At 37.0% G+C, this 12,687-nt stretch overlaps 1 protein-coding gene across 4 annotated transcripts in view; it reads left to right on the top strand.

Annotated features, from left to right (window-relative positions):
• Positions 1–12,687, top strand: part of THOC2 (THO complex subunit 2) — a gene marked incomplete at its 3' end in the record, with an annotated part of 114,410 nt that overhangs the window by 28,412 nt on the left and 73,311 nt on the right. For all 4 annotated transcript variants that reach the window (XM_080831202.1, XM_080831201.1, XM_080831200.1 and 1 more), the window contains exons 5-7: positions 1,727–1,797; positions 2,671–2,792; positions 3,348–3,481. In XM_080831202.1, the coding sequence (XP_080687328.1) occupies positions 1,727–1,797; positions 2,671–2,792; positions 3,348–3,481 (327 nt within the window). The remainder of the gene's footprint in view (positions 1–1,726; positions 1,798–2,670; positions 2,793–3,347; positions 3,482–12,687) is intronic.

Here is a 12,687-nt window from a genome sequence, read left to right as displayed (position 1 = left end):
ACACTGATGGGACCTCTGAGCTGGGTGGGTGGTTGGTGATACTAGTACTTAGAGTTGGAAATGGTTGAGGGCTTTTTAGTAAAATCATAGGGGAAATTAAAGAGAATTTAGGTACTGATTCATGGTTGATAACTAAGGGATAATGAATGAATTTATTAGAATAACTTCGTTAGGACAAAAAGAAGAAAGAAACAGGGAAGACATAATTGTGATAATGGAGTCCTGTATTGATTGTTGAGATAGCTCAGCAAAGAAGTTTACTGAGGTCCTATTAATAAACATTTCTTAACATGGTCAGAACCCGGAGAGTGGTATCTTGATCAGGTCAGACGGCTAAGAGGAGAGCAGACTTGGCTTGAAGAGGATGAACCTGCTATCCAGGTGCTCTGATCATAGAGGGACTTTGGGGGTAGACATTAGGGACTTTTGGGCCTTGGTAGATAGATGTTGGTTAAAAGAATGGGCCCAGGTTAGTCCTGAGCTCTTAAGGTCAGTATCCTTGAAGTTCTAGCCTGAGGAGGAACCAGAAGACGGGATAACAGGGAGACAACTAGGAGTCCCTGGAAGGGATTGATGAGATACACGTGGATTAAAAGTCTAATTGAGAGAATGAGATTGTATTGCAGGTTATGTTGTATAAATTATACCCTGAAATTCTCTTAGTATGCTTGAGCTGACCATGTGCTTAGCTGCAGTGGCCAGGATATTGGGAAATGGCACTGTCCAAGATGGGAAAGGGGAGAAGAGCCAGGAAAATGTGGATATGTTTGATGATAAATTCCTTTCTCTTTTGATTCTCAGTGATGGCAATAGAAAGTAAACTGAAGCAGATCAGTGGTAGGACGTCTGGGGAGAACTATAGAACCCTTAGAAGACAATTTTTATTATATCACTAAGATTGGTGTCTCTTGTAAATTAAAAGTTGACCGTAATATAGTAGTATGTGATCATTAAAGCAGTAATCCTGAGATCAGTTTTGTAATTCTGTCAATCCTGGTTGACTTTTTTGATGCTTGGCATTAAGAACTAATTGTTTTATTTCCTCAATACTTCATAAAAGTTCTTGACAAATTTTCTGAATAATCTACCAAAACTTGGAGGTTTCAGTTTCTTAATAGTTCAGTAGGAAGAAAATAAAAACCATGAATAAATTTTTGTTCGCTATTCGAATTGTAATTCAAAATAGGGTGTTAAAAATATTCTTTTAATACTGTCTTTTCGTAGAGTTGATGGCCAGGTAGTTTGGTTAGAACGTGGTACCAAGGTGGCCAAGGTCAAAGGTGTAATCTTCACAAGTAATAGGATCTTTAGTGTTAGAAGAGATCTTTGTTGTCACCTAGTTCAATTCTGCACCTAAAGAAGGAATCTCTTTAGCATCTCTGACGTGTTGTCATTTAAACTTTGCTTGAATATTTCCATTTTTGAAAACATTTTTTTGAAGTTTTGTTGCTTCCAGTGCCATAGCCTGTAACTCCTGTGTAATCAACTTACCATTTTATGGATATGCCATTGGTCACAGGGTCAGTCTGCAGTATCAGGAGAAATTAATTCTGAGCATTCATATACATATGAAGGACAGTTCCTGCTTACTATAGTTTCAAATTTTTTCCAATTTCAGAATGAGGCATTTTAAAATGAGCTAGTTTTAAAGAAAATAAGTATCTTATAGTGCTGGAGACAGTCTGGAAAAATCAAACTTTAATCTTTTTTTCTTCCATCATTATAGATATTGAGACAAATTGTTTAGAAGAAAAAAGCAAGAGAGACTATTTTACACAATTGGTATTAGCATGTTTGGTAAGTTGTAAAAAATACTTTCCCTTTCTAGATTTTTACATTGAACAGTTGTAATCACAGTTAATCATGTTAATGGAGGAAGATATTGACATTCAGTTGGCTATTCATTATAAGGTGAGATTTGGATTTTGAAATGGAATGCTTTGTAAAATTAGACATGCTAATTATTTGTGAAATATGCATGCTTCATATCACTTAAACTCTCTGTATATATCAAACTTTTGATGATACTCCTGATCTAGTAAGTTCCTAAATAAGGAAAAGGTAAGCATCTATCAAGTGAGTAGAAATGATGTGGACAGCTTTTAAACAGAACAGTTTTTCATAAAGTCTTTATTAGGGACGGAGAAAAAGAATGGAGGTAGCTTAGAAATAATAAATTCTAGAACTTGTCATAATCATTGTCTAGTAAACCATTTTATGTTCATAAATTTAGAACCAAGGAGAAGTGCTGTTACTCAGAACTGGAAGATGTCTTTGTCTTTGTTGTGCTAGAATTTGACTTAAGCAGTAGAAACTTACGAAGGCTGAAGTGCTGTATTACTCTTAAAGAAAAATTCAGTTGACAGACACAGTTTTAATCAATTTCATCTGTAGTTCTTGTCATTTATAGGCTGTGTACAGCACGCATATAATTTTTTAGTGAGTTTTATTTGAAGAGCTATATGTCACATTTTTCAGTACTTGGAGAGTCATCGTTTTTGTTAAATTGAAGTTCCAAGCTTTTTTTTTTAAAGTAAATCGAAAGTTGTTGATATATATTTAATGTGATTTTTAATATTCTTATTTGGGAAAAATTATTTTGAATGCATTTAAATTGTGGATGTATTACAATGCTAAGGAATAAATGACCTTTAATATTTTTTAATACAGTATTTAGTTTCAGACACAGTTCTAAAGGAACGCCTGGATCCAGAAACATTGGAATCATTAGGGCTTATCAAACAATCACAGCAGTTCAATCAAAAGTCAGTTAAAATCAAGACAAAACTCTTGTAAGTACATTTATCTTTATGTTGCAGATCAAGTATCTGAGTATGTTTCCTTAGTTCTCATTTTGATGTTTCTAACGGCAGTTTGAAAAAATTTTTTTGTTGTTGATGTTAGCATGTCTTGTGTTTTTTCCTTTTAAAAGAAGCCTAGGATTATTGAGTCAGCAGTGAACTCCATCTGTGTGAAACCAGTGTTAACTTTTCTCTGTATTAGAAGTTAAAATAATATTCAGTGCTTTTATTATTACCAGTAAAATAATTTACAAGTACAGCTATGCTCTAGGTATTTTCTTAGCCATGGAAATAGTGGCATGTTATTGTTCCTTGAGATTAGCAGTATTTTTTCTTTGTGTTACTAGTTTTCTCTGTGTAATTAACATTGGGGTGTCTCTTATGAATCACTGTTATTTTCTATTTTAAAAAATATACAAAGAAATAAAACTTTAACAACTGTTCTTATACTTTATATAAGAGAGGAAAAATCAGTGAGAATACATTACTTGTATGCAAGCTTGTTAATTGAATTAATTTTATCCCTTTTATGATGTTTAATTTCAGTTATAAGCAGCAAAAATTCAATTTGTTAAGAGAAGAGAATGAAGGTTATGCCAAGCTGATTGCTGAATTGGGGCAAGATTTATCTGGAAATATTACTAGTGATTTAATCTTAGAAAATATAAAATCTTTAATAGGTAAGACATATATCTAATAATAGTATGTGTTACTAAGTTTTTTTAAACTGTTGGAGAATATCTGTAAAGACAAAATGAATGCATTCCCCCTTATAGGTTTCTTTTTTTCAATTAAGAAATGAGAGAAGTGTCTAGCTTGTACTTGTAAGATTTTATCAGTACTAATAAAATTTGGGATGATATTTATGAGAAATCTTTTTGTCAGTGCTACCTGTGTGTTTGTATTCATTTCCTTTTTAATTATTATTATTATTTTTTATTTTACTATTTGTTTCAGGAGTACAGTTCTGTGATTCATCAGTCTTAGGCAATACACAGTGCTCACCACAATGCATACCCTCCCCAACGTCCATCACCCAGCCACCTCATCCCTGCTACCCACTGCACTCCAGCAACCCTTAGTTTGTTTCCAGAGATTAAGAATCTTATGGTTTGTCTGCCTCTCTGGTTTCATCTTGTTTTATTTTTTCCTCTCTACCCCTATAATCCTCTGCCTTGTTTCTCGAATTTCACATACGAGTGAGATCATGTGATAATTGTCTCTGATTGACTTATTTCGCTTAGTATAATAACATCCTTTAGTTCCATCCATGTTGCAAATGGCAACATTTCATTTTTGATGGCTGCATAATATTCCAGTGTGTGTGTGTGTGTGTGTGTGTGTGTGTGTGTGTGTGTGTGTACACACACACATATACATATGTATATATACACACACACATATCACATCTTCTTTATCCATTCATCTGTCGATGGACATCTGGACTTTTTCCATAGTTAGGATATTGTGGACGTTGCTGCTGCAAACATTGGGGAATAGGTGCCCCTTCACATTACTGCATTTGTATCTTTGGGGTAAATACCCAGTAGTGCAGTATGTCATAAATACCCAGTATGTTGTAGGGTAGCTCTATTTTCAACTTTTTGAAGAACCTCCATACTGTTTCCCAGAGTGGCTGCACCAGCTTGCATTCCCACTAACAGTGTAGGTGGGTTCCCCTTTCTCTGCATCCTCACCGACACCTGTCATTTCCTGACTTGTTAATTTTATCCATTCTAACTGGTGTGAGGTGGTATCTCACTGAGGTTTTGATTTATATTTCCCTGTTGCCAAGTGATATTGAAAACTTTTTCATGTGTCTGTTGGCCATTTGGATGTCTTTGCAGAAATGTGTGTTCCTGTCTTCTGCCCATTTCTTGATTGGATTATTTGTTCCTTGGATGTTGAGTATGATAAGCTCTTTATACATTTTGGATCCTAGCCCTTTATCTCATATGTCGTTTGCAAATATCTTCTCCCATTCTGTTGGTTGTCTTTTGGTTTTGTTGACTGTTTCTTTTGATGTGAAAAAGCTTTTGATCTTGATGAAGTCCCAATAGTTCATTTTTGCCCTTGCTTCCTTTACCTTTGGCGACTTGTCTAGGAAGAAGTTGTTGGAGCTGAGGTTGAAGAGGTTGCTGCCTATGTTCTCCTCAAGGTTATTTTGATGGATTCCTGTCTCACATTTAGGTCTTTCATCCATTTTGAGTTTATCTTTGTGTCTGGTGTAAGGAAATAGTTTCATTCTTCTGCATGTGGCTGTCCAGTTTTCCCAGCACCATTCATTGAAGAGAATGTCTTTTTTCCATTGGATACTCTTCCCTGCTTTGTCGATTAGTTGACCATAGAGTTGAGGGTCCATTTCTGAGTTCTCTATTCTGTTCCATTGATCTATGTGTCTGTTTTTGTGCCAGTACCATACTGTCTTGATGATGACGGCTTTGTAATAGAGCTTAAAGTCCAGAACTGTGATGCTACCTGCTTTGGTTTTCTTTTTCAACATTCCTCTGGCTATTTAGGGTCTTTACTGGTTCCATACAGATTTTAGGATTATTTGTTCCATTTCTGTGGAAAAAGATGATGGTAACTTGATATGGATTGCATTAAATGTGTATATTGCTCTAGGTAGCATAGACATTTTCACAGTATTTGTTCTTCAAATTCATGAGCATGGAATGTTTTTCCTTTTCTTTTTGTCTTCCTCAATTTCTTTTGTCAGTATTCTATAGTATTCTGAGTACAGATCCTTTGCCTCTTTGGTTAGATTTATTCCTGGGTATCTTATGGTTTTGGATGCAATTGTAAATGGATTGACTCCTTAATTTCTTGTTGTTCTGTCTCGTTGGTGTATAGAAATGCACCTGATTTTGTGCATTGATTTTATATCTTGCCACTTTACTGAATTCCTGTATGAGTTCTAGCAGTTTGGGGCGGAGTCATTTGAATTTTCCACATACAGCATCATATTCTCTGCAAAGAGTGAGAGTTTGACTTCTTTGCCAATTCGGATGCCTTTTATTTCTTTTTGTTGTCTGACTGCTGAGGCTAGGACTTCTTTTACTATGTTGACCAGCAGTGGTGATAGTGGACATACCTGCCGTGTTCCTGACCTTGGGGGAAAAGCTCTTGGTTTTGCCCCATAGAGAATGATATTCACTGGGGGTTTTTCGTAGATGACTTTTATGATACTGAGCTATGTACTCTTTATTCTTACACTGTGAAGAGTTTTAATTAAGAAAGGATGCTGTACTTTGTCAAATGCTTTTTCTGCATCTACTGAGAGTATCATATGGTTCTTATCCTTTCTTTTATTAATGTAGTGTATCACATTGATTTGCAGATGTTGAACCAACCTTGCAGTCCAGGAATAAATTCCACTTGGTCGTGGTGAATGATCTTTTTAATGTAATTTTGGACCCTATTGGCTAGTATTTTGGTGATAATTTTTGCATCCATATTCATCAGAGATGTTGGTCTGTAATTTTCCTTTTTGGTGGGGTCTTTGGTTTTGGGATCAGGGTAATGCTGGACTCATAAAATGAGTTTGGAAGTTTTCCTTCCATTTCTATTTTTTGGAACAGTTTCAGAAAAATAGGTATTAATTCTTCTGTAAATGTTTGGTAGGATTCCCTTGGGGAGCCATCTAGCCCTGGGATGTTGTTGGAGATTCTTTATTACAACTTTATTTCCTTGCTGGTTATGGGTCTCTTCAGGTTTTCTGTTTCTTTGTGGTTCAGTTTTGGTATTTTATACATTTCTAGGAATGTATTCATTTCTTCCATACTGTTTAATTTGTTGGCATATAGTTGCTCATAATATGTTCTTAGAATTATTTATATTTCTTCAGTGTTAGTTGTGATCTCTCCACTTTCATTCATGATTTTATTTATTTGGGTCCTTTCTCTTTTCTTTTTAATAAGTCTGGCCAGGAGTTTATCAGTCTTACTAATTCTTTCAGAGAACCAGCTCCTGCTTTCATTAATCTTTTCTGCTGTTCGTTTGGTTTCTATTTCATCGATTTCTGCTCTGATCTTTATTATTTCTCTTCTGCTGGGTGTTTTTTTAAAAAATTATTTATTTATTTCTTTAAAAGATTTTATTTATTTATTTGACAGAGATCACAGTAGGCAGAGAGGCAGGCAGAGAGAGAGAGGGAAGCAGGCTCCCCGCTGAACAGAAAGCCCAATGTGGGGCTTGATCCCAGGACCCTGAGATCATGACCTGAGCCGAAGGCAGAGGCTTAACCCACTGAGCCATCCAGGTGCCCTGTGCTGGGTCTTTTTATACATTTCTGTTCTCTCTGGTATTTCTCTCAAAATAAGCAAATGTGAAACCTTAATAAAATCTTTATTGAACACTCGAAACATGGAGATGTTTAGTTTTTTTGAGCTTGATTTAAAAAATACCTTTACAAGGGACTATGATGCATAGCTTATTTTATCTTTACAACAACCTGTTAAAATAAGTGCAACAGATGTTGTAAAAGATAGGGAAGTGCTATTTGCCCTACCTTTTAAGTAGAATTTCTTCAGCTTTATTCTTTTTATTTGTGTTGAACATTTGAAGGAAATAGTTGGCTTCTATAGAAAGGAGGAATGAATGGTAGAAAAGTAGTGTAATCCTGATTTTCCAGAATGGAAAGAGTTTTTGCTATTATTTGTTAGGTGTTGTGCTATCTTAGGGAAGATTTCACAACACATAGATGTCTTAGATTTTGAGATCTGTTGTAGAAGTCATATTCCCTGCTTTACTGGTTATATTTTAGAGGATGCTTATGCTCCACTTCTCAGTTTTTTCTCCACTTTTGGAAATTTATGTATGACTAAGAAAGAGAGAGGAAGTGTTCCAATCCTCATTCCCTAGCTCCATTCCTGTGTATAGCAACCCGGATCAAACTAGATTTACTACAGTTACCTTTGTTTTTAGCTTAGGCTTTTGGTGATCAGCAGGTATAGCAGATAAGGAGCTTTTACTTTAAATTTATCCTTTTTAAAAGTTTGTATTTAAATTGCAGTTAACACAGTGTAACTAATATTAGTCAGGTATATGATATAGTGGTTCAACACTTTCATGCCACACCCAGTGCTCACAAGTGTACTCCTTTATCCCCATCACCTATTCCACCCCACCACTCCCCTTTGAAGTGAGTCTAGTTCTGGCAGCTGATTTACTCTCTTTGCTACTTCCTCCTATTGTCAGTTTACCACCAAGACTGGTAGCCCATGGGCTTCAGGGCTCTTGCTTAACTTTGTGGCAGTGACCTATTTTTTAAAAGCCTCCTGTAGGGTTTCCTTTCTGTTCTTTTCAGGGTCGGCTCTACATTTTTCCTGCAGCATTTTGATCTAGCTTGAGATGCTTGCTTGGCAATATTGCTTTCCTATAGGTTTGTCTTTCCTTACATCCTGTCATGTACTCTTTTAAGATATTTCTCACGTAAAAATTTTTATGCTGGGTTGCCTGGGTGGCTCAGTCAGTTGAGTGGTTGAGTGTCTGCCTTTGGCTCAGGTCATGATCTCCATTGGGCTTCCTGCTCATCAAAGAGTCTGCTTCTCTCTCCCTCTGTCCCTCCCTCCCCGCCCCCGTCCCATGTCCCTCCCCACTGCTCCTTCTCTCTCTTTCTCTCAAATAAATAAATCTTTAAAAAAAAAAATTTTTTTTATGCTATGTAAACTCTGCTCTTGTTTTTGTTTCTATTTTATGTATTTGTTGACATTTCTTGTCTGTCCTTGTTTCTTCTAATTTTAGTCCTTGTGGGTTTATACCTTTTTAGTCCTTTGTTATGTTAGGAACATTTCAAAGAGATTTTCTTGAAGTTATGCTTTAATCTAACTGGAAAAGTACACACTACTTTCTTATCTTGAACATGGCTCTCCTACAGAACAGGTTACATTACTGTCTCTGAAGAACAATGTGGTAGTCACAACTGTAAGCTCATGATATACTTGGATATTCTGTGAATATAAAGAATTGGATTTCTGGGGCGCCTGGGTGGCTCAGTGGATTGAGCCGCTGCCTTCGGCTCGGGTCATGGTCTCAGGGTCCTGGGATCGAGCCCCACATCGGGCTCTCTGCTTGGCAGGAAGCCTGCTTCCTCCTCTCTCTCTGCCTGCCTCTCTGCCTACTTGTGATCTCTGTCTGTCAAATAAATAAATAAAATCTTTAAAAAAAAAAAAAAAAAAAAAAAAAAGAATTGGATTTCTTGGGCTAAACCCCTATTCTAGGCTATCAAGTGAACTCCCAAGCACACTAGGCCAGAAGCACTCACATGTAACCTCCTCAGTATAGCCTTCCCTGGCCATCCCCCTCAGCACTCCCTTTCATTCACTATGTTTTCTTCAGAGCACTTACCACCATAAACATGAAATGCAGTTTATTCTCTACCCCCCTTGGAATGTAAGCTTCACGAAAATAGTGGATTTTGTTTTGTTTAGTACCTCTAACTTCAGTGCCTGGTATGTAGGTGCCAAATAAATACTTGTTGAAAAAAATGAATGAAAATTCTCTCTCTCTTACAGAATTTATAGTGATTTTTAGCCTCTTTCCCTTGACATGGAAGATTTTAGTAAGCTTATCTCCCTGACTCAGTGTTTGTTTCTCTCTGGCTTGCTTCTGTCCTCTCCCCCATTGTCTGAGAAAGGAATTTTTCACTGACATGAAAATTGAGATTAAGACTCCAATTCCAATGAGTACTCTCTCAGTGTTAAAATTTATGGGATTTCCCCTCAATGTAGACTCCATGCAGGCCTTGTCTTATCTGGCCAGAGCAGTTCACTGACACAGCATCTTATTTTCATAGCATCTTTGGACGAGTTTCCCCTTGTTTATTCCCATCGTTTTCTCTGTAGGAGCAGTCTGGACATAATACCTCATACAAAGCTATCTCAGGTCTGATGTCCTTTATTAGCCATTGGCAGAACTGATACCTGGTTTGGGAGGTATGCATTTAAGTGCACTTACAGGGGCACCTGGGTGGTTCGGTGGGTTGGGCCTCTGGCTTTGGCTTAGGTTAGGGATCGAGTCCTGCGTTGGGCTCTCTGCTTGGTGAGGAGCCTGCTTCCTCCACTCTCTCTATGTCTGCCTGCCTCTCTGCCTGCTTGTGATCTCTCTCTGTCAAGTGAATGAGTGGAATTTTTGGAAAAAAAATGCACTTACATTTCAGGGCACTTGGTCTGGTCAGGAGAAATCCTTATTTATCATCTTTAATTAAAAGCTAGTCAATGCCCTTCAAAAAAAATAATAGGAGTCAGCAGATTTTTTCTCTAAAGGGTGAGGTAGTAAATATTTGTTTGCTTTGTGGGCCATAAGGTTTCTGTTGCAACTACTCAACTCTGCTGATGTAGTTTGAAAGTAACCATAGTCAGTATGTAAATAAGTGTGTTCTGGTATAACTTTATTTACGGAAACTGAATGGATTTGACCCATAGGCCACACTATGCTGGTTTCTACTCTAAATCAAAAGAATTAGTCACAGAGCTAGCTAACTTGAGTTGAGTTTTAGGGAGTGGAAATGGTTCTTCCTGGTTTTGGGTTTAGTGGTCCAAGATCTTTTTGGCCTAGGCTCTAACCCTGTCCTACTCACCCAGAACAGGAGGCCTGTTCACCAAACCTCAGGATTTTGATTTGTTGCCTGGTATCCAAGGTTGTAGATTTGGCTAGGGGTGGGGAAAGGTATGGTGAGGACCTCTGTACTTTCAGTGTCACAAGTCCTCTTGGTTGCTTGGCAAGTGACCTGAGAAACATTAAAAACAAAAGAAGACCCCAGACCGAATTATTCTTGGGCATATTATGGGACATTTAACCATTTTGACTAAGTTAGCTTGAGTGTACTTAGTATTTTATTTTTGGACCAATCTGGATATAAGGGCCATCTAGCCTAGAAGCATCTTATCTTTGTATCAGCTCTCTGCTCTCTCTTGAAAAGGGAAGCCAGTTGACTACCTCCTTTGCATTTTTGCTTTATTGAAGTTTCTTTACTGTATACTAGTTATGAAGGAGTTTTTTTCTGCTATGAAAAAGAAGACAGCAATTGGTGTTCTCAAACATAGATTTTTTTTTCTTACAATTATACTTCTATTTTGTTAGGTGCATTTCTCTGCATCTTTGTTTTCTGGTTCTTTTCTTGAGATGCACAGTTCTTTGCAAATACTATTTATTAGATGTAATCTAACATAGGTTTTTATTAGCCTGTTTTAGTCCATTTGGACTGCTATAATAAGTTACCACAGACTGGGTAGCTTATAAACAACAGAAATGTATCTCTCACAGTTCTGGAGGCTGGAAATCCCAAAATCTGGGTGCCAGCATGGTTGGGTTCTTGGTGAAGGCCTCCTCTAGGTTGCAGACTTCTGACTTCTTGCTGTATCCTCACATGGTAGAAGGGGCAGGTGAGCTCTCTTTTTTAAGCACATTAATTTCATTCATGAGGGCTGTGCTCTTGTGACCTAATCACCTCTCAAAGTCCCCACTTCTGAAATATCACATTGGGGATTAGAATTTCCATAGAAGAATTTTTGGTGGGAGGGGCAGAAGCATTCAGATTACAGCATAGCCTGTTTCTAAAGTAATTCTAGATGCCAGATTATATCCTTTTGTTTAAAACATGGTTTTTCTATGTCTCATAAGGTCCTTTCTGTCTGGAACGTGATGTTTGAAGCTATTCTGTTTCCTTGTCTGAAGTGTACAGGTTGAACATCTCTCCCAGGCATGTTTACAGTATTACCTTGGGATTTTTTTTTCTGCTAGGAATCTCCGTTTGGCACATCATATTCCTCCAACAGCCATTGTCAGTTTTATCAATGTATTTTTTTTTTTTGCCTCTAGTTGCAATCACTTGCTTTAATAATGACTAGTGTCATCTTGTCTATCTTTGGGAGAACTTCAATTTTTCAACACATTTCTAAAAAGATGTGTCATCCAAAAGGTGTAAACTCTCTTTTAGGCATTTTATTAATCTTCATATCACAAGCACCTGGCACATATCAGGTGGTTATTTAATGTTTATTTAAATGAAATTTCAATTATTTAAATATATATAAATTATATTACTTAAATATAATTTGAATTATTTAAATGCATCCGTGGCCATTACAGCTCTGCCACTTTTTTATTTTTCCACTTGTTTCCTTCAAGTATGGTTCCCTGTTTGTTCCTCAGAAGACATAAAGGCATTATATGTGTGTATATATCTTTAATGTAGCTGGTGATAGAGGTAGGGAACTTGGCTTATGATCTCTTTCAAGATCACATGACTATTGATGTTTGGGCTAGACAAAAGCCTTTCTAAGATGGTTGAGCACAAGAGTGCCTATGTTCTGCCATAGCTGCCATTAGAAAAAAAATATTTTGGAAATTCCAAGCTTACTGGTTGTTTCTACAGTCTTACTCTGTATGAAATAGTTTAACTGTTACCTAGCAGATCTTTAAGGTTTTAAAAATCATTTTCTAAATCTATGGTTTGGTTACTTTTTCCATCTTACGGAGCAAAGGTCATTCTAGTTGGTTGTGCTAAACTTGAGACACTCGATAGAATATTCATAAGCCAGTTTTTCTGTTGTGAAAGATGCAAAGGTTGATATCTGTTATAAATAAAAGTACATATCTTCAGGATGCTTGGGTGGCTCAGTTGGTTAAGCGGCTGCCTTCGGCTCAGGTCATGATCCCAGCATCCTGGGATTGAGTCCCACATTGGGCTCCTTGCTCCACAGGGAGCCTGCTTCTCACTCTGCCTCTGCCTGCCGCTCTGCCTGCCTGTGCTCTATCTCTCTGACAAATAAATAAATAAAATCTTAAAAAAAAAGTACATATCTTCTCTTTTAGATTACTGCCTTAAATTGCACCTAGGAAACTGGTAGTTAGTTGACAGTGCAGATCACTGATAGAATAGCCT

Source organism: Martes martes (assembly GCF_963455335.1).
Source record: "Martes martes genome assembly, chromosome: X".
NCBI classification, from domain to species: domain Eukaryota; kingdom Metazoa; phylum Chordata; class Mammalia; order Carnivora; family Mustelidae; genus Martes; species Martes martes.
The sequence above is the reverse complement of the archived record's forward strand: the minus strand, read 5'-3'. Positions and strand labels throughout refer to the sequence as shown.